General features: G+C 40.4%; 1 protein-coding gene across 1 annotated transcript in view; it reads right to left on the reverse strand.

Moving 5' to 3' along the window:
• Window positions 1-22210, reverse strand: part of LOC118406450 (thrombospondin type-1 domain-containing protein 7A-like) — a 44766-nt gene extending 22556 nt beyond the window's left edge. Inside the window, exons 1-6 of the mRNA XM_035806502.1 lie at window positions 21374-22210; window positions 17818-17950; window positions 12422-12550; window positions 8539-8659; window positions 6262-6407; window positions 583-702 (exon numbers count right to left, since the gene is read on the reverse strand). Of these exons, the coding sequence (XP_035662395.1) occupies window positions 583-702; window positions 6262-6407; window positions 8539-8659; window positions 12422-12550; window positions 17818-17950; window positions 21374-21901 (1177 nt within the window). The 5' untranslated portion in view covers window positions 21902-22210. The remainder of the gene's footprint in view (window positions 1-582; window positions 703-6261; window positions 6408-8538; window positions 8660-12421; window positions 12551-17817; window positions 17951-21373) is intronic.
• Window positions 22211-22359: the final 149 nt, after the last annotated feature.

The following is a 22359-nucleotide window of genomic DNA, read 5'->3' on the forward strand; positions in this document are numbered from 1 at the left end:
AAACTTTAAGGAGCTTATAATATAAAGGCCAATTTGCTACACCAGAAAGTTAGTGAATGGTTTCATTAATGGTGAAAATTTGCTGAGTGGTAATTTTTATTTTTATTTCTATTTCCAAAAAATAGGAGCGAGCGAATCCGTGAACAAAGAAATCAAATTGGTGTGGCCTTAGTTATAGTTTTCTTTTGATAAAATGCAAAATGCTATTTATTGATCAAAACATCATTCACGTACTATACTATACAATAACTAATCTAAAAGCAGATGCACAAAAACTATTCAATTACCTTAAGTTCCATTTAAGAAAAACTAAAAATTTTCAAGACAACTTTTACATTCTTTTTTTCTCACAAGTTAGGCTGTGCAAAACTGAGCTACCAGTAAGTTAAGACAAATACTTCAATCTACATTCCTTCATTCAAAAACTTTCTGAAGTCTGCTGAGGGTGTAGCCTGAAGTCAAGCCATGAAAGCTCATATTACTCTCTCTCTCTGATCTACCTCCCCTCCTGCTTGAAAGGTTGGTACATTGAGAAAAATTTGACACTTGAGTAGTGTAGATTCTGAAGAAGGTCATAGTCACCTGTGCCGCAGCTCTTGGTACAGGGTGACCAGTTCTGCCACTCTCCCAGTTCACAACCCTGCGGACACGGCACACGGCAGGCACGGCGTACGGCTGGCCGTGCGGAGGTCGTGTTGTCTCCTGTAAGAAACAAACACTCTTTAAGATACAACTAAAATGTCAACTTAAAAAAAGTGTGGATATCCTAATGATTCTTGTAGCTCTTATTCATCAATTATATTCCTTTTATAGCTAAGACTTATTCATTTAAAATTTTCAAGATCTTTTGTAGAAGTACTCCTAAGTAGCAACAAATGGCCAAGTAGTTGGGCTATTGGAAACACAAGTTCAAGAGGTCACAAGTTCCATTTTGACTTTCCTATTTAGATGTCCCAGGGTAATAATACAACACGACTATTAGAGGCAGTAGAAGGAGAGGGATTGGCTCCATCTTCCTATCTTGCGCTAGACACATGCATGGATCAACAATCAACTGTCCCTATGGCTATGGTACCTTAACCTATACCTAACTAGAGTTCCACGAACACATACCTTTGCCAAATAAACCAGGTTTGTTATGTAGAATGATGTCTGTAGAAAATGCGTTACTCATTTCATTTTCTTTATAATTAAATGCTTGGAGTTGGTTTATAAAATTTCGGCATTTATTATGCAAATTAGATCCCAATTTACAATTAATTGATATCAAATTGTATCAAGCATTACTTAAGCTATCAGCATACCAAAAATCATGATGATCCTTTGATCCAATTCTTGACTTATTCTCTTTCAAAGTCTTTAAATACACCTCTTACTCTCTTCCCTCTTTCTCAGTTACATATGTGACAACTTTGATGAAAGTACTATAATGGAATGCAGTGGCTTTATGAACTTTTCCTAATCAATTATGCAAATTAGCTGTTAACTTGCATAATAAGTATCACATTATATAAGTCTTCATTTAGGCTATCTACATGCCGAAAATCATGACGATCCGTCAACACGTTAATATTTTCTCATTAATTATGCAAATGAGATCATCATTTGCATAATAAATATGTATTGACATTTCTCTCTTTCTCAGCTACATATGTGACAAGTTTTAAAGCCCTATCATGGAATGTAGTGAATTTATAAAATATTCTCATTAATTATGCAAATTAGCTGTTGATTTGCATAATTGTTATCTCATTATGTAGGTCTTCACTTACGCTACCTACATACAAAAAAACATGATGATCCGTCAACATGTTCATATTTTCTCATTAATTATGCAAATGAGGTCATCATTTGCATAATTGATATCTGTCGACATTTCTCTCCTTCCCAGCTACATATGTGACAAGTTTGAAAGTCCTATCATGGAATGTAGTGGATTTATAATTTGTCCTCATTAATTATGCAAATTAGCTGCTGATTTGCATAATTAGTATACCATTATGTAAGTCATCACTCATTCTATCTACATACCAAAAAACATGACGATCCGTCAACACGTTGTAGAGTTATTCTCATCCAAAGTTTGAAAGGAAACCGGCGCCTGCAGTTCCAAAAAAAACGCTAGGGGGCCCAAACTCACAGCACTTACTCTCTGCCTTGAGGGCTATCTACCACTCAAAAATCATGATCACAGCATCTCCAGAACACGAGATATCAAAAATTGAGGTTCTGCTGCAGTACCTTAGCAAGCCGCTAGGGGGCCCATTATCGAACTTGACCTTCGTTTTCCCGACCCCTACCCACCTACCAAATATTATCGGGATCCATCCAAGACTTCTTGAGTTATGCTGTTAACAGACAGACACACACACAGACTCACAAGCCCAAAACATAACCTTAGCCATTCTGGCAAAGGTAAAAATCCTCAAGGACAAAACAAATCTTCCTGAAAGCCCAAACTGGATCATCCCTGGCTGTTCAAATTTCTCCTGTTAGACTTGTCTGTCACCATATTAAGTGTTTTGTCAGATGCCATGTCCGGTTGTATATGGCCAATGTAAGACAGCATTGGGAAAAATGCCAAGCTAGGCTTACCAAAATCAGGGGTAAACCAAGAACTATCACAAGAAACACCTTAAGTTAGTAGTTTTATCAGGTCGGTAAGTCACAGGATACTGTGGATAGTAAAATGTTTTTAAGTTTGCCAATATTTCAGTGACTGTCTGTATCTGTCACCTTCCTAAGGGCAATACTGAATGCTTCTACTTCGTACTGCAGCTCACTATAGGTATTGCTGTTGCAGTGTGAAGAGGTAAAACTTTTATGGCACGATCTACGTACGTATACACACAGTTTTCCCGATATCGGCGAGCCTACAACCTCTCGCCGACAGCTTTTTTTCATCGTCTAGATGGAACTACTATATCGCCATTACAATATCGGGAAAATTTCTCTCGAAAGGTCCGGACCATTCGTACGAATACTACGATACCTTTCCGATAGCTTAGCAGGGGTCCCCGACAGGTTCGCGCGCGTGTAGATGCTTCCCGACTTCGGGAAGGCTCATTAGCATATAACGCCATGTGGAAAATCGCGCTATATGTTTATGACTGCAAGCGCCATGGGTGTACGGCTCCCTACGTTCTAGATCCCTCCCGACATCTCCACAGTTATCGGTAAAAACTGTGTGTAGATTGGGCCTTAGACTGCTTCTACTTCGCACTGCAGCTCACTATAGGTATTGCTGTTGCAGTGTGAAGAGGTAAAACTTTTATGTACTGCCCTTGGGAAGGTGTCACATATACGGTCACCAAAACATCATCTTAAATAAAAACACTTAGTCTTGCTTAAAAAACTCGTAAAACATACACATCAGTAACACATTTCCCTTGTATGCCTACTGTACTACACAGTTGTTTTAATCCAAAACACCGCAAAAACCTCTTTTCCCTCCTATCACAAAATAAAACCACCGTGAAAGTTTTGCTATTGATAAGAAAACATCTTTCATTTCCTAGAATACCATAACGATTGTAATCTCTGAGTCAGTGAGTGACAAACATTTTGTATCCAGTGGTTTGCCCCTGAGTGTGGTGAGTTAGAGGGTGGCATAGGGAGTAAGCCAGGGACAGGTTAGAGATAAGACATGAAACCAAAATAAACCACAGTCTCTATGTATGACATTGAAGTAAACCATGGGCACACAGAAGTAACAGCAGGAAATGGAAAACACTGAATCATCGGCTGCCAAAAGATGGGCTTGTTTCAGTCCAATACGAGTCGGTGAAGTCAAGACGAAATCCTTTTTTAGTATATATGACTTTCTTTTGCCATTTTCGGGTTTCCTTAAAGTCTCTTGAAAATGGTACATACTTTTTTCTCTGCTAAGCGTAAGAGTACGGAAGCTACATGTAAACTACACTACCAGTGCGCCATGCCCCTGCTGTAGTGCTTGCACCTACATGTAACGTTACGTGTGGCTCAGGGCTTAGAAGTGGAGTTGGCCCCTGAGTATGGGCAACTTAAGCTTTAGCTAGCTTTAAAGACATAGATTTAACTTTCAGTCCTGAAAATAGAAGAACAGTTAACTTTCAAAGCAGGGACATCCACATGTTTTGACATCCCTCTACTCTGACACATAACCCCTACATTCCAACACACCTGTATCTAATGGGTTGGATTAGAGTTTGGGTCTAAGGATTGACTTGACTATTTTGCAGGTCAAAACACAGAGGTGTAACCTCCTTCAAAGTTTCTGAAGTTCCATAAACATGACAGATGAAATATTCACATTATGAGACTCTGAAGATAAGAAGTAAATCTAGGGTATTGGTTCTCTTCTTGTTTTCGTGGTTAACCTTCAACTAAAGCCTGAGTATGTAGTTGTTTGGTCTACAGATGAGATAAGCCCAGCTGTTGTCTCCTGTAATAATAGGGGACAAGGGCTACATATTGACTTAAGATTAAAGGAGAGCACTGGGATAATCATTTTACAGTTTAAAAGATGAGGGAGGAAGAGATAACTTAAAACCAAGAAGGATCTTAGATAGTATTTGTGTATAGACGGGGAAAAAGTATAACTCGCCTCAAGGGTTTTTGGTTTGTCTGACTGTGTATGGTTCTTAATATACAAAATATATTGTAAATTGCCATATCATCAGTGTTGTTTTTCCTTGTGGGACTGAAAGGGTTAGGCAGATACGTGGGTAAATTTAAAGTCTACCATTGCCTGTTTTGGTGATGTGTGCATGGGATGGATAAAAATGTAAAGCTGGGACCAGGTAGTAAACAGTTTAAGGGGCTACATGAAAGAGGTAACTCTAGCTGACACACCTGAGCACTTAGCACCTGCATGTAGTTTACTTAATGCTACACTGTTTGTAAATGTCTAGAGCCATGCCTTGACATTATGTGTTGAGTGTGGTACATGTACAGTTGTGAGAGTTGTAGCACAAGCTTGCAAGCATCAGTAACACTGCTCTCTACTGTTGACAACAGACATGTACCATCTGCTGTGGGTTAGTTCAACTACATATCATTTGCTGATGACAGCATACAAATAAGCATACAAAGTGCATACAGACATGTGTGTACGCACATACATTTGTAGACATACACATGCAAACTCACACAAATATACAAATACACACAAACATGCATACCATGTATGCACATACACACAGACACACACAGACACACACACACAAACACAAACACACACACATATACATATACATGCACATTATCATACATACACGCTCACATTTCAATACAACTCTATACGGTTACTTTGGTCTAACACAGGCCCCAGAAAGACAAGCTGTAAGACATCAAGACTTTGTGTTGTCTTCACTCACAGCTCCATACAGGAACTGGGCAGTTGCTTTGAAAAAAGTTAGCTGTTGCTGTTTCTTTGATTTCAGAATATATCCAAATAGAAAATGGAAATTTCTTTCAAATACAGTTAAAAGTAACTTCAAAGACAGTCCAATCATAGGAATATTAACAACAATTTTAAAAGCTTGCAGAAATGAGGACTCATTTTCTCAAGTTCAAACAAATGGAGTTGGTGCCTTAGTTCTCAATGAACTTAAGAAATGGAATGTCCCCTACAGACCACTAGTACTTGAAGAAGATAGAAAGCACTCCAGCAAGAAGAGGGACATTTTGGGGTTAAACCAACATCACTTCCCCTCCCCTACATCTGCCCATGAAGGCAGGAATTTTTCCATCTCCCTTTACAAGCCTTTAGACTGGTGTAATCATCACCTTGTCCTGTGGTGAGCCACTGGTCCCATTTGGGAGAGCCTGGGGTATTTTAAAGATCCTATCGCACCTGCTGAAGGGTCTGCATGCCTTTTTCCCTTACCAGAAATTGTACAAAATGTAGCCAGCCCACTGAAATTTAACATCAAGTGTTGTTTGTATTGTCTGCATACAGGCCCTCCTGTATAGAGCTAAAATAGGGGTAGATACAATGTAGGTACTAATTTACACCTACATGCACATGTAAGTCGAGTGAGGAAATTGGACAGGTGTTGAGTGCCTTTCCCAAGGCCACAACAGCAGGACCTGTCAGGTATTCAAAGTCAATACCTCCAGATTGTCACTAAGTTTTTCTGGACAGTTTTGTTTCTGTCCCAACAAGCAAACTTGCATCCTGGGACAGAGGGATGAGGTCCTAGAAACAGCCCTGGCAGGACCTTGCTGTCCTATGAGCTACTACCAGTATTAGCAAGAGTGGAGAAGCAAAATCCTCACCATGCAGACAGAGAGCGTTGTTGACAGGCCTGTTGTCCTGGTCTGCCTCCTCGGTACACCACACCTGCCTGCCCTGCCAGCCTGCCCCACACACCCCCTCCGTCTCCTCATCCAGAACACACTCCCCCCAGGACTCACTGTGCCAGCTGGAACAGAAAGTTTATTAATTTTTCATTCATTTTCCATAAACACAAAAATAAAGTCAGACATTGGTAAATTAACGGATACATCCTCCCTTTGCAGTTTTGCTCATTAGCCACAAAAATATGACATGTGTATATATAATATGAATAATAATATACAAAATAAGTTTTATTTCTAGGTGATAAACCCTTACAAGCCTAGGATACTTAGACCTTAATTAGCATCAGTACAGTAGTGTCAATGGTACACATGCTGATGTCTGTACCAAGTTAATTCATTTGCATCCACTTGCTTGTATGTATACAAATTGTAGTTGTATGTAGAAGACCTTACAAAAGTCTAAACCTCATATACAGTCCTTCACATCATCACCCCTATAACTGCTGAGTCTTGTATCACGAAGACAGTGCCCTTCTCTGAAGTTTGTCACAAAGACAGTGACTTTCCCAGATGACCTGAGTGATGTTTTCTTTCTTCCTTATGTTACCACTTTATCAGCCATCTTTCATCCCCCCTACATCCACCCAACAAGAGCCCCTCCCTTACTGTCACTCCCCACTCCTGCATTTAGCAGTCTGATGGAAGGCATCTGCTTCAGGGACAAGTTATTAATGATCACGCTGGGTGGCAAAGTATTAGCGATCTATTTGCAGATGTAGAGGTTTTGTCAACTCCATGAAAATGGAGGTAACGCTAGTTCACCTTTATTCGCGAGTTAACCTTTATCCGTTGTATCTAACACCAGTGCATTTTGGGATAGCAAGTCGACTGATGGTGGTCTCAAACTGCATTACATTGGAAAAAAAAAGCAATTTGAAACCATCGTCCATCTACGAGATATTTCTAAATATCCTGTTTTTAGGTAGAACGGATATAGGTTACCCTGCGAATAAAGGTGAACTAGCATTATAGTTTTGCTGGGCAAGTGTGTGTGCTTGCCTGTGTGTCAGGGCCAGGGCTGTCTCTAGCTTTAAATTGTTTTCTGTCCCTCTCATTTTTGGGGAGCCAATGTTGTTTGTTGTTCCTTTATAAATGTGTCATTTAAAGTTTATAAAAATAGATTTTCAACACACAGCTTAATGTTATGAACTACAGATTTTGGGACAGATGGGGTACTATTGTTTTTCCGTCCCAACAAGCAAATTTCCGTCCTGAGACGGAGGGACAGGTCCTGGATTCAGCCCTGGTCTGGGCGCTTTATCTCCAGAGCTGTTTCCATATTTCCAGTGATTGTAACGTGAGGTGTTGTTGACCTGTTGGTCAGGTTGAATTTTGGGCCTCCTGGTGGCTGACCTTGGTACTACAGCAGGACTTCCAGGTTTAGTTTCTTTGTTTTAGTTTCTCTGACTATATTTTCAATTCCCTAACGCCAACTACATAATACGATTTACAACTTACCATTATAGTTATTTTATTTTCTGTTATTGGAGTCCACTGCCTTAAAAACAACCTTTCCTTCACCGAACTTGACTTAAAGAAATGTTTTGACAAAACTTCAGATGAGATTAACTCTTATAACAACACCCCTTAAAATTGATTGTGGTCAACCCCTATCAAAAATGTTGGCAGCATTTCAGAACATGCATCCTGTGGCAAATCAGGGACACATATCTGGAGTGCCCAAAGAGCTGTCTCCCTCTTGTAATGATAAAAACATACTTTAACTCTCTCCCTACTGATTTCAGCTTTAACCATTGCAACTTTGGTGAGTAAACTTGTCTGTAGTATGGTGAGGGTTACAAAAAGGTGCTGCTACAGTTTGACTGGCTTTGATACAGGAAGTACACACCCTTTGGTTTAGACTACTGCAGCCACAGGAGACTTACTGCATGTTCAGGAAAATGTGGAAAGTCTTAGCCATTTCACTGCAGTGATTTTAGTTCTAGCCAGCACCCGTCATTTGACAGAATTTTTGCTGCACATAATTCAATTCCATCACCCTTAACAGACAAAAATCTGTGTGTATACAAAAAGAAATGTCCAAATTTGAATAAAATGGTGTAAATCTGTACAAAATGATGAGATTGTAGAAAAATTGTAGAATCTTTCCGTCAAGAGGTATTGGACGACAAAAAAACTTCAAGGTCAAGGAGACTTTTCAGAAAATTTTAAGTGTAGGTCTTCACTAATTACCTGTATACTGGGCAGGGTGGCAGTGCGGAGACATTACAGTGTGCCTGTTCAGAAAGGGACGGGCAGGGAAGACCTCCGTTCAGGGGCAGCCTCACCACCGTTCGGGTCCTCGTCTGAAGTCCTGAAAAACATCAACCAACAAATTTAAGTGCATATATATATACAACTACAGTTCGATAGTTTGAGCAACCCTTGTTTACATATATTATTTCCCATTGTATTCCATCAACTAAAGTAAACTTTTTTTACCTTACATATTAAATCAATATTTTCACTGTTAAAAATCCCATTCCATACCTAAAACTGGACAACTTAAGCATTTGTCTCAAATATAAAAGTAACATTACAAAAAGGCTTAACATCAGTAGATTTCTTTAATGTCTCAACTTAAAATTTTCAAAGATAATATTGATAAATGTATGTATAATTTGATTGAGCAAGTTACTGTTAAATGTTTTATTTCATTTTGTAACAAAGTTTTAAGAATTCAGGAGCACTGTGGAAAAGTTTCAAAACTTAATCAAGTTCTTCTTATCTGCTAGACTGGTAACTACTGAAGTGAATCAAACTCTTCAAGCACTTTATCCCACAGGAAATGACTGTTTTCAAAGGAGATAACAAACTACAGATAACTCACACAGCAAAAGTACAGGAAGTTTATATAGTGAGGGACGGGCGGGATTTGATTTATGTGTACCTGCATGCTTCCAGGACATCTATGAAACACTTCAAACAGGAAGAATTTTACTAATGGGCAACTCAGTAAGACTGGTTAGGGAAGATGAAAGCAAACTTCACCTGAGTCATAGGTTGAACTGAATTGGTTTGGTTTGGTTTGGTTTGGTTCAATTAGAAGAATTAACAACATTTAAGGTTCAAAGCTCATAGCTACTTAAAGCCCTTGTCACACATTACAGATTTTGCTCACGACCACTTCCCAACCAAGTTCTACACTGTGTTGGGAGTAGCCTACAATCCATTCTATTCCAATTACTCTGATCATATCAAAGTAGAATATGACTTTCCTAACTCTGAACTTTTTTTCAAAATCCACAGCTAGCTGACACAGACAAACTTTTAAAGATCTGATAGCTAGCAACCTTGCTGACAAAAACCCATCAAAAGCCAGATGACCTTGCTTGTGCTGATTAACTCCCAAGCACTAGTCCTTCAAGGCTGTTTCCAAGCATGGAGACCTTCATAAAGATCTTATCAAAGTGGGGAATTTATGAGTGAACCACAGTGAGATACAAAAATGTCTTTTGTCCCTCTTTTTCTGTTGAATCACCTGTACACACACATACAACCTGTGCCTTCAGCATTCCTGATGACAAGTGCATCAATTTTGTACCCTGGGGGCTTGGCAGGTTTTACCATCCCAAGGGATGTCCCTGTAGCTCAACTGGTAGCAGCCTCACAGTTAAGCTCCTGGTTTCAATTAGTTGGTAACTGGGAGACTCAGGCCCAATCTACACACAGTTTTTACCGATATCTGTGGAGATGTCGGGAGGGATCTAGAACGTAGGGGGCCGGACACCCATGGCGCTTGCAGTCATTAACATATAGCGCGATTTTCCAAATGGCGTTATATGCTAATGAGCCTTCCCGAAGTCGGGAAGCATCTACATGCGCGCGAAGCTGTCGTGGACCCCTGCTAAGCTATCGGTAAGGTATCGTACGAATGGTCCGGACCTTTCGGGAGAAATTTTCCCGATATCGTAATGGCGATACTGTAGTTCCATCTAGACGAAAAAAAGCTGTTGGCGAGAGGTTGTAGGCTCGCCGATATCGGGAAAAACTGTGTGTAGATCGTGCCTCAGTTCAATCCTAGGTAGGGCATCTCAGTTGGGGCTGCACTGGTCTTTTGGAAGAGACTTAAAGGGGGTCCTTTGTTCGAGGAGGTGCCTCAAGCATGAGGGGAAGGACTAGCAAAATTCCCTCTTGCAAAAATATACCTTGCTACTGAAACAGCAAGAAACTTGCTGCCCTATGTGCCACTAGGCACTACAACAGTATGAACAACAAACACACTCCATGTGAGCTCTGCTGGAATAATCTGACTGTATCTGTTAGTAAAAAAAACTTCTTCAGACAAAATAAGCCAAGCTCCCTCCAAGATAAGGTAGAGCAAGGACATTACATAATGTCCTTGGTTAGAGACTGTAGCCAGGATTAAGCGTTGTAAAAGAAATCCCTTGTAGCTGCTGTTTACTGAAACAACAGCGTGACTGACAAGCACACAGGACAAACTGGAGCACAACAAATAAAGTATGGGCTGCCACATGTAGGGAAAGGTACTTATATCACCAGATGTTTTTACCCTGCTGTATTCATAGCTCATGCTTTTAGCTCTGGGCTTTTAGCTACTTCCATTCTAAATATCACATCATAATTTTACGAGTCGAAAACGGCCTCTGCTACCAGAATTTAATGTTTTCCACACTGGAATGTACCCACCAAGGATGTTCGAGGAATTTTTGTGACGCAAGCAGCAAATTCTTGGAGCTAGCTGGTAAAAATCCAAGTTGACTCTCCAAGCAGAAATTGCTTCATACATTCAGAATCCTTTTGTAGAGAACCCCTGCATGACAGCAACTACTGCTACAGTCCTAGACCTTCATAACATAACTGTTTCATCGCCAATCATGCACTGCTTTGCTAAAATGTCACTTTCTCAACATTTATGTCCAAAAATCAATGAATACCAATTAAGTAATAACACTTGATGTCAGAATCTTGATTTCTTAAAGAAATAAATGATGCATATAGTTTAATTTCCTTAGTCACAGATGTTCTGGCGTATTTACTAAGTTTCCGACAGCCGTGTATTGACAACACAATACACACTCATCAGGACTTTGCACATGACATCCTTTACAAGCGGAAAAGAAATCGGCAGATTCAAGCAAATGATAGACAGTGAGAATACAATAACATAAAAAAATGAAAAAGGTTATCATTTTCTATGATAGAAAATTCACATTTTTTTCCTTTTATCGACTAGTCAGTCATGATTAATGCAGGATTGTCCAATACAAATATTATAGATTTCAGAATCCCCATGTTTGAACGGTACATGTATACATGAAAATAATCAATATTGAATGTGATCTTTTGAATTAGCAGTGTGTGCAACAAATTTGCATACATTAACATGAACAGAAAACTGCGACTTTGCGCTCCTGTGTCAAACCAAACATCCTCTGACTCTGCACAGTTCAAAGAATTCTGGGGAAGATGTTCCTCCCCAATCATCTTCGCTTCCCCTTGACTAGAAACAGTGTGGCCATGACCCATTACTTTATTTTCTACATACATGACATCCACTACACAATAAATGTCTGTAAAGGTCCAAATTAAAGTCACAAAATACGCATTCCTATTTTATTCAAATCAAACCATGCAAATCCAAATTTTTGGATGATCAAATTTAGCCAAAGTCTATATCAAAGACATCCAGGTAATATAAGATACACCAAATTATTGTTTCATTCTTGATGTATAATTGAAGCACAGAATGGCAATCACTGGCAAAAGACAGCAGATGCTGTCTAAAACGTCTGGACATTTCCAAGATCATACCCAGTTGGTTGAGTAACTATCAGTTTGTTTAGCCAAGTTTAGCTTAATGCCAGTACCAATCAGAATGGACTTAAAGCTATAAACAAGGCTGAACATAAGACTCTGTGAACTAATGTGATGATACATTTGAAAAGTCTTTTGTGATTAAAACAATCAGTCAAACCAATGTGATTTGAGTATTGAATAACACGAAGTTACAATATCAAGATCGAGAAGAAAACAGTTACTAAAACAAGGAGTTGTGAATTTCGTAGCCTACACAACTTTTAACGACCATATATCAATTATAGTTCCAACTCACCCATATCCTGATCATCTGTTGAGTCCGTGTCATGGCAAGTTTTAGAACATGCCCCCCAGTCTCCCCAGTCTGACACCTGGCAGTCACATGGCAGAACACAGGCCTCCGAGCTCGCAGGTCTGGACGCACCTACAAACAAAAACAAAAACATGCCATTTCTTTCAAGAAGTAGAGTACTTAATTGCAATGATCGAGAAGGAGAAATCTAGAGAAGCACAGAGGCAAATGGGGCACATTCTGTTAATCTGTATACTGTAAATGCATTTAAGTTCGCGGAGATTTATTTTCGCAGTAGCGGGAAAAAGGACTTTTCGCAGTGGTTTTAAGTTCGCGGTAGCACCATGCACTGTAGTCTCTTATTGCCATGAAAAAATGTTTGCGGTGGTTTTAAGTTCGCAGTGAAGCGGCCACCGCAAAAAAACGTGAACATGAAACCACCGTGAAAGTTTCTGCATTTAATACAGTACTATAATTTACTCAGAAAAAAAAACATGTCACATTTCTCTTCAGCTCTCATTTTTCATTTCATGCCTCCTGAAAAAAAATAGATTGCTATGCTCTCAAGCAGAGGTTTTGGTTGGGATTTTTTTGTGGCCTTTCTACGATTTTATGTTTCGCTAGTTTAGCTTTTGTGATTTTATTTCATTTGAGAGGAAGACAAAAGAGATCATGGCCTGGATACTTAGGCAAACATAGAATCATATAATAAGTGGGAAAAAATCCCTCAACAAAAAACCTCTGCTTGGAGAGAAAGACTTTTACTTATGACAACCACAATCTTATAATCTAGGTCTTTCCACGGGCACCTGAATTCCATGGATTCTTTGGCTTTGGCTATGGATATTTTCTTTTAGATAGCAGTGAACTGAAATTTAGTCGTTTAATGCAACTTAACAATGCCTGGTTATACATTCATTTGCACTTAATTTTGACTTTTATCATTTTCAGTGTTGAAGGGGTCTACAAGTTTGCACAATCATCTGTGATGACAACAGACTGGTTGGAAAGAAAAACTCATAACCTATTGTTACTTTTTGCTGTCATCTTGCTCCTTATTTTGTTTTTTTCTATAAGACACCGTCCTTAGCAACACAAACACAGGATAAGTGCATTGGGTGACCGCTTTATGTTCCCGAAATCTCTATGTTCCGAAAACTCTATGTTCCGAAATCTCTATGTTCCGAAATCTCTATGTTCCGAAATCTCTATATAAATGGTTCCTGCAGCCTGTGATATATTATATTCCGATATACTACATGTATGCAGGCGGCCGACGAAGAGAGCGATCGTTGGGGAAGAACAGGCTAGCTCCGGCCTGGCTCACGGCGATTAACAGCCTACAAGTATCTAACACGGACAATGGCGGCGTTTCATATTCTTTGATCAAATACCTTCGCCTTTTATTCTCATTTTCTACAATTTGGGTGGACGAACTCCAACTCCATCGTATTGTCAGACGAAATTTCGTCAAACTTGGGAAGCGCCATTTAGTGACCTGTAAAGACCTCGCACCACCTTGATAGCATGGCATCGAAACTTTTGACGAAGAATAAAAATATACTCTCAATCATAAAAAATCTATATTAATAACAAGTTACATAAACCAATAACTAAATATAATGATATATGCATACAAAGGAAACATTATTTTAAAATATACATGCGATTATCCGCATTATACACGAGACCAGATAAATTGCGGTTAGAAAATTGTGCGTGTTTAGAAAGGAAGAAAATTTTCCGCTGAAATTTGCGATCGAGTTCAGACTCTGTTTCAGATAAACAGTTCAAAACCTCTCCATTGGCACAAGAGGGGAGTATTAGAAGAAGGTACATGATAAAACCAGAATTTGAATGTTTTCAGCTCGGGGGACCACGCACGTGCACGCGACCGTCGGAATCGGGTCGGCGTTCAAGAAGGGTATCGGAACCTTAATTTGTGGGCATGAGCTTAGTACGAGTTACTATAGACTTAAACACCATCCACGTTATATGTACATGATTATATATTTCGGAACATAGAAATTTCGGAACATAGAGATTTCGGAACATAGAGATTTCGGAGCATAGAGATTTCGGAACATAGACATGTAACCGTGCATTGTTAACGTAAATCTTATCTTAGGGAAGGAGACTTATCAAGCCAGCAGACACCATGGATTACCCAGGCTTCTGCAGGAAGTGATAAGAAAAGATACCAATTACCTCACAATAAGCTCCCTAGTAACTAGCGATCTGGGGTTTTACTTTATCTCCAAGAAGATCCTACAGTGGCATAAGATAGTATCAACGCTGGCCAAGGAGTATAGCCAGCCAAAGGGAGTCAAACGGTGGGTTTGATACTATATAATGCCACTGTGGATTTGCTTGGAGATTAGGTTTTCCTATCTTTTTCTTTGTGGGAAAGTGTACTAAGCGTTAGTCTGAAGTGAATACTCCACAGTCCCCTATCAGCTTCCTATTGAACTGCAGCGTCTGTTCCCACTGAAATACACCTGCATGGCGGCTTCCACACAGAAAGCAGTTCCAACCAAGCACACCGGGTCATCACACCCTACTCTTTGAAGTGTGTTGGATTCTTTAATGCTGCATCAATAGCTTCTCTTATTTGTAACACAAGACTACAGCACAGTTGTAATTGCGAAGAGGAGAGAAGAGACTCGGAAGCTGTATTACGCAGTGGCGGCGGCACCGTGGGGGCAGTGGGGGCGGTCGCCCCCACAAAAAATAGGTCGTGGGGGCGGCGCCCCCACGATAAAATAAGCTGAAATATACAAAATCCAGCTGAAAACCCTGTGTATATTTTCACTAATGGAAATCATCATATCCCGCTAGTCTACTTGCAAAAGTTTACTCTGAAAATGCAACAAATGACGTTTCAGAGGGTCCAGATTTAAAGATTTCAAAGGACCTTCCTTGCGAGAACTCGCGTCTTCGGCACTGGACGTGGTGGGAAAATGTTGCCGGAGCGTCGTCCTCCACGATCCTTTATACTATTAGAAGTTTCATTATCAAACTTAGCTTTGTTTGCAAGCTAAATGTTCCCTTCAAATGCAGTAAATGTCATTTAAAGTGTTCTGATTTCAAAATTTCTCCAGAGCTCCCTTGCGACGCGTCGACGGCTTGCGTCTTCGGGGCTCGCAACGAGGTAGTGTAAAAATGTTGGGGCGTGGATCGTCACCCTCAAAAATGGTTTTCTTAACTAGAAGTGTCATTCAATTCAGCTTAGTCTGTCAGCAAAATGTGTCCATCAAAATGCAGGAAATGGTGTTTCAGAGAGTCTAGATTTCAAAATTTCCCAGAAACTACCTTGCAACGGCTCGTGCCTTCGCCGCTCGAAATGGTGAAAATATGTTGGGGGCGTCGGCCTCAATAACTAAAGCTAAAACTATGTGTATTTTTGATAGAAATGCCATTGAAGATAGCTTATTCTGGCAGCCAAATTTGCCTCTCAAAATGCAGGAAATAGCGTTTCAGAGGGTTTAGATTTGAAAATTTTCCGGGGGTGCATGCCCCCGGACCCCCCTAGAAGGGTCACGCCTCCGGCGCGACGCCTCGGCCCTTCGGCCCTCGATTTAGTGATATTGTATATTACCAAATTTCGCCCCCACAACTAAAAAATGGTGCCGCCGCCTCTGTTACGGCTGGATACCAGGCTACAGCACAGTAAAATCCTTTGGGGAAAATGATGACTTTAAGAAGTCAAAGAGGAAGATTTACACAAAATTTCTCTTGTAATTGCCAATCTCGTTGGATGTTATGAAATTGAAGTTGATCATGAGTTGATCAAGTTGAAGATGAGTTGATCAATTGAAAATTTGAGTAAAATCCAATTTCCTATTAATTGCATTGGATTTATCCGAGTTATAGCTTGCAAAGCAACACCTTTGATATGGTGCCTTGAAACTTGGAAAATGACCTTTGACAGATTGAAAGTGACTGGGGTTAAATGTAGCTTTTCGATTTGTTACAGCTGCTAGGACTATCATGACTCATTCCACCACAAGCATTTTTGCACAGTGACTCTCCCAGACATATTACAGTATGTCTGCAGCCCCCTTTCATGTCTGCGATTTTTTTTTATATTCCTCTAGAGACTTGATGAACACATCAACAGTATTTCCATGCCAATCAGAAACACATGGGTAAAATCCTGCCAGTGTCTGCAAAAGAAATTTCAATTTACCGTAAATGTGGTTGGAGGAAAAAGGAGGTTATCCAAGGCTTTAGAATTATCCAAGGCTTTAGAATTTTATATTTGTGGTTGAAACAATTCTCTAGTACAGTAGTAATACTTGTGTGTCATAAACTTGGATTGATGAGGTCACTGCACAAACCACTGCGACTGTTTGAAGATTTCCAACATGTCAAGAATTTGACCAGATCACCCCAATTGCCACAAAAATTCAACTGATCATTTCCAAGCATATACATTTGTATGTGTACATGCTTGAAACTGCAATGCAGAGGAACCTTAATCATTTTGATATCCTACTTTCTGATATGAAATCAATTTCAAACGCACCACAGGGAAAGGTGAGAGGTCATGTAACAAGACCTCTATTCCAGTTTGAAGTGAACTTGTATTACCCATGATCCTAAGGGGTTTTGACAGAAAACATGTTACCCATTAAAAGTTGTGACTAAGGCCATTGGAATTATCTAATCAAGTCTCTATACTGATGGAAAACATTCGGTCAAGAGCTTCTTGGAAAAAAACTTTGCAAAACAACTACATTGAAACTGTTGATATTATCTTTAAAAACTAAACTTAAGTACATTTATTGGGCTTGGCATCTTACTTTTTGATAAGAACTTTGGCCATATTAATTTGATTTCCTGTTGCACAAAGATACCTGTCATTTTGTAAAACAAAAGTATCACTTTTAATATGCAAGTTTTCAGGTTTTGGTTCAACTTCCTTTGCTCAGGAATTCTATTGAGCCAGACTGGTGACCATTTTCAATGGGCCAGATTTGGTGTATTTTATCGGCACCACTTCTACCAACCACTAGAAGGTTGTCTTTTTTCGTCAGCACCATCATTTCATCAGCCCAAGATGATGATGATCTTTTCAGCCCCCTTTGGATAACGTTAGTTCACCTTTATCCGTAGAGTAACCTATATCCGTTGTATATAGAATTACGGTATTGGGGGATCGTTAAGTCAATAGAAGGTAGTTTCACATTACAATGTCTTGAAAATGTAAACATTTGAAACCCACGTCATTGACCTAAAATCTCTAAATACTCAGTTTTTTTAAAACAACGAATTTAGGTTTCCCACGGATTAAGGTGAACTAGTGTTACATAGGTGGGCAACAATCCCAATGAGCTCCCGATGGCATGGTTACCAGGCTAGCAGGACTTACTTGTTCAGTACTAGTAAGGACTAACCTTTCCTCCCTTCCATACAGAACGGGTCGCTGACGGCGTTCCCCTCGTAGTCGATACACGCGACCTCCCGTGTTCTCAGTCCGCTGTCACAGCTGCCGATGGAGCTCTGCTTGGGTCTGGCTGACAATGGGATCTACAGGAAACAGTAGAAATTTTGAAGATTAGTAATACAGTAGAAGCCAGTTAATTGCACAGCGTATTAACGCACACTTCTGTTAACTGCACGGAATCCCCAAATCCCAAACTGGTGCGGTCCAGATGGATAACTTCGCATTATTGCACCAGCCAGATAATTGCACGAAATTCACTGGCAAATAGGCAGTGCAATTAAGCGGCTTTTACTGTACATCCACTTTTGTCAGATTGACTACAAAATTAGTCTCCAACTGCAAGATTTTATTTTGCTGATAATTTCTTTTTATAAGGTTGCTAGGTAACATTGATCGTGGTATGGTATTTACACATCAACATTGACCTATTGGATGCTTCGTTATACACCTCCCATTCTACACATATGATTCATTTTATAATGCTGATATAGATTGGATAAAACAGGATTGCCATCAGGACTGAAAAAATACTGTTTGCATAAAAAGATCCAAAATTCTCCTACTACTTGAAGACCAACCAAACAAGCGTCAGCAGAAAATGATTTATGTGGCGTCAGAGAAGAACAATGGAAAACCCAAGCTGACTCAGGTCTGTTATGATATCAGACCATCCTGTTTACAAACAAAGCCAAGGTCAGCTGACTGTTATTCTTTCCTTCAAGGTCAAGTATCCTCAGACAATACTCAGTTTATGAAAACTGATTGTTGCTTGTTGGTGTTTTATTTGCTGACTTCAGCACTATCAAACCGTGTCCAATCGTAGGTTGACCCTCTTGGCATGCTGCAACACTTGAGTTAGGAAAATATGTGTCTAATTTTAGATTATGACATCTGTCTCCAGCTGTTTCAGGGTGGTTTGGTTCAAGAATACGTCAAAATACTTAGGTATGTCTGGAAACTTTTGCAACTTTTTTACAGACCATGAAAAATTGAAGATAATCAATTATATTCAACTATTATTGAAGAGAGACAATGTCCAGAGCAGTATAATATAGATTACTGCCTTTATTATTCTACCTTTGAAAATATTGCTTCTTCAGTTAGATTAACATGTAACGTTACCCAATGAAGGCCCTGGGAGTCTGGATCTGACAAGAAAAGTAACTAACTTGTGAAGGAACCTTAGGTTCCTTCATAAGACAGTTTTTTTTTTTCTTCCATTTGCAAATTCTTGAGTATCAAGCTACTGCAAAACAACATTAACATCTCTCTGAACTCTCAAAGCCACAATTTCAAAGATTTTGCAATGCTGACTGCATAACGACATTCTGTGTGTCCTAACATAAGTCAACACCCCTAAGCAAAAGTTGCGCCTGGTTGCTGTCGATAAACAACACCCTCTTATACAAGCTACCCCAACACGACCTTGTGACTTAGCCGGGTTTAAACAGCACACTAAAAGTTGACCTAAGGCTTAAAGACTAAGAAGGAATGTGCCACGACATCCTTGGAGGATCTAAGTACTTAGTGAGCATCTTAGAGACACTCAAGACAACTCTTACTTTCATATTCCTCCATGAATCAAGATTCTCCTAGCAAACTATATGGTACTTAACGTTAAAGTTTTTCTCTACTCTCTCACAGTTTAAGTGATTTCCCTGCGATGTTGACCTCCCCACACTTGCAATTTGTTATGGTTGGTCCCTAAACATAACATTGAAACAGAGCCTTCCAGGGATGAAACTTGACATTCTGGGAGGGCCCCCGAGAATTGCTGGGGATTTCTGGTTTTTGTTAATGTCCATCTGTTAGTAAGTTGTTGCTTAGGGACAAGGAAAACAATGTTCGGGTATGTCCAGCATTGAATATTTGCTGTAAAGAAAAAAGAATGAAGGGTATATATACATTTCCATTCTATTGTCACTGTGCCACAGAATTATTTCAACATACTGTTAATACAAAACATTGCAAAAACCTCCTTTACCCTTTCGTGTTGAAGAGATCATGTCAAAAACGCTGACATTAAACCACTGCAAACATCTCCCCTTTTACACATTACTTACTTACTTACTTGGGCCCTTTGTTCCGGTCAGAACATAGGCCACCGATGATGGTCCTCCATTGTACCCTCCTCTGGGCTTTCTTCCTCAGGTCCCTTTGTGGAGACCCTTCCTTGCCCATGACGGGTTTTTGGATTCTTATCATCGGTGCTTCTGTAACTGGTGGCTGTTTTACAGGTAGGGTAGTTGACCCTACGCCAACCCATTTTAACCTCTTGGGTGACCTTTTACACATTACAGTACATTTATTTTGTGAGTCTTAACATTTCTCTGCATCGGCAGAATACAGTGGACAACTACGAACATTTCTCTACATATTTCAGGGGGCAAATGCTCGTTTGTCGTAAATACGGAAAAACCGAGAGACATTTCATATTTCAGGCCATTGAATGTCACAAAAACACTGATAATGTTATACTCTGAGTGACACCCACCATCTACTTGGAGACAAGCGGGCCTCCTCAGACAGAAGACAGCTGCCAATAAAGGCAAGTTCAGGGAATAACCCCTACTGGGGATGACATTATAGGTCATGGGGCCACATCACTTGCTAACAGGGAAGTTGTCCAAATGTTGCCACTATTGGAGAGTCCTCAGGCAGAGGACCAGTGAAGAGATCTTGAAAAAAGTTGAATCATGTTCACTGTCCCTTCGATAAGCATGGATCGATGATACCAGGCCCGGCTTTATCTCAAATTCAAAAATATCTTTCATGAGTTCAGATACAATTCAACCTCTATAACTGGACAAAAACGGACGTATACTTTCGGAAGTAGATCTCCATTTTTGTCCAGTTGTAGAGATTGAATTGTATCTGAATATTGCTAACCTGGATGTCTCACCTTTATAAATGTATCCTTCATGAGATATATTTCATACATTTTACAGATATATTCTACAGATATTTTTCAGATCTGGCCGGGGTCTGGTATCAGGGCTAGTAGTACCCCTCTATATACCATGGCTCAGGGCATCCAGGAGGAGGGAGCTTCAGTTCATGCAATTCAATTATTGTAAGTTCAGATGTTAGCCTCAGGCATCAAATCTCTGCAGATAAAGTTAAAGAACCCAACACACTTATCGAGATGTGTACAGGAGACAGTGAATCAAGTGATTTGTAGTGTTATTATAAAAAGAAGCTCAACTTATAAGCTTATGAAAGTTATGGCCCAGGCTATTCTTCATCTTCCCTGTGATGCTCACAATCATTTACAGTTTGTTCCTGACTGACAATATATAAATACTTTCTTTTCATTATTATTTTCCTGTCAATACGTTCTTTTTAGGCCATGCCAATTTTTTAGGCGCTATGTTATACAGAACCTGGTGAGGTTCGACCGTACACACATGGCAATGAGATTACCTGGTCATTGTCAATTCTAACTTTCACTTTTACACTTGAACTTGGTAGCTATGACAACCGTTCTAAATGAACTTGTATCTTACCTGGCGACAGCTTGTCCATGGCCCGACCTTCCACGTGTAGCTGCGTACCGTTATCTCCACCGTGCAGACGGGGAGGTCCGGACAGTCTTCCACCTCGGAGAAGGGGCCGCAGGGCCGGGCGCCCTCCCCACGGGCTGGGACCAGCACCCGCCGGGTACGGTACCGGGTCGCCTCGGGAGCACAGGTCGCCGAACACTCCGACCACGGAGACCAGACGGAGTGCACGCAGTCTTGTGTACAGTTGTAGCATGGCTCGCTCAGAACGGGTAGTTCCGAGTCGTCCTGTTCGCGGCAGTAGTACGGCGGAACCATGCGGCTGTCCACCGCGCGGAGGCAGACAGCCCGGCGGGCTCGGTTGCACTCTCCCCCGCCGCGCTCGCACTCTTCCCACGGTGACGGGGTCCATACGTACGGACCCGCTTCTAGTCCTTCTACCACATCAATCTCCAAGTTCAAAAGCACAACGACACGAACCACGGCCCAGGAAAGACCAGCGAAAGTCCTCGGTTTCCCCTGCGGGCATGACATGGCTGAATGTAAACAATGAAACCCTACAAAAGAAGCGATGACCCGCAAGCAATTGTCAAACGTTTCTCACAATAGAACGATTAACGCACGACAATAGCGACAATTAACGAGTCCTGGCGATGTTGGCACTCGTTCAGAGGATCCCAGGAGCTTGGCTGGTACCGGGAACGTGCTGTCTCTTCTTTCCCTGAGAACTAGAACTGTCTTGTGACCTCGCTGCTTTCTTTCGTGCCCTCCAACTCACATTTCTGCGGACTTTGTGATTCATACCCGGAGAACGCAAGGATCTGTACCGCTATCTAGGGGACAGTACATTTATTCTCTAGGTGTGGTACTCCTTACTTCTTAAAAGTTCACATGATTGCAAAACGGGAGGAGATGTTGTTTGTCTATTAGTATGGTAAGAAAAAAGTGACTTCTATGCGTTTCTTGGCGTCTTTCTTCACTTTTTATGGAAT

The sequence above is a fragment of the Branchiostoma floridae genome, chromosome 19, assembly GCF_000003815.2.
Source record: "Branchiostoma floridae strain S238N-H82 chromosome 19, Bfl_VNyyK, whole genome shotgun sequence".
In the NCBI taxonomy this organism is placed as follows: domain Eukaryota; kingdom Metazoa; phylum Chordata; class Leptocardii; order Amphioxiformes; family Branchiostomatidae; genus Branchiostoma; species Branchiostoma floridae.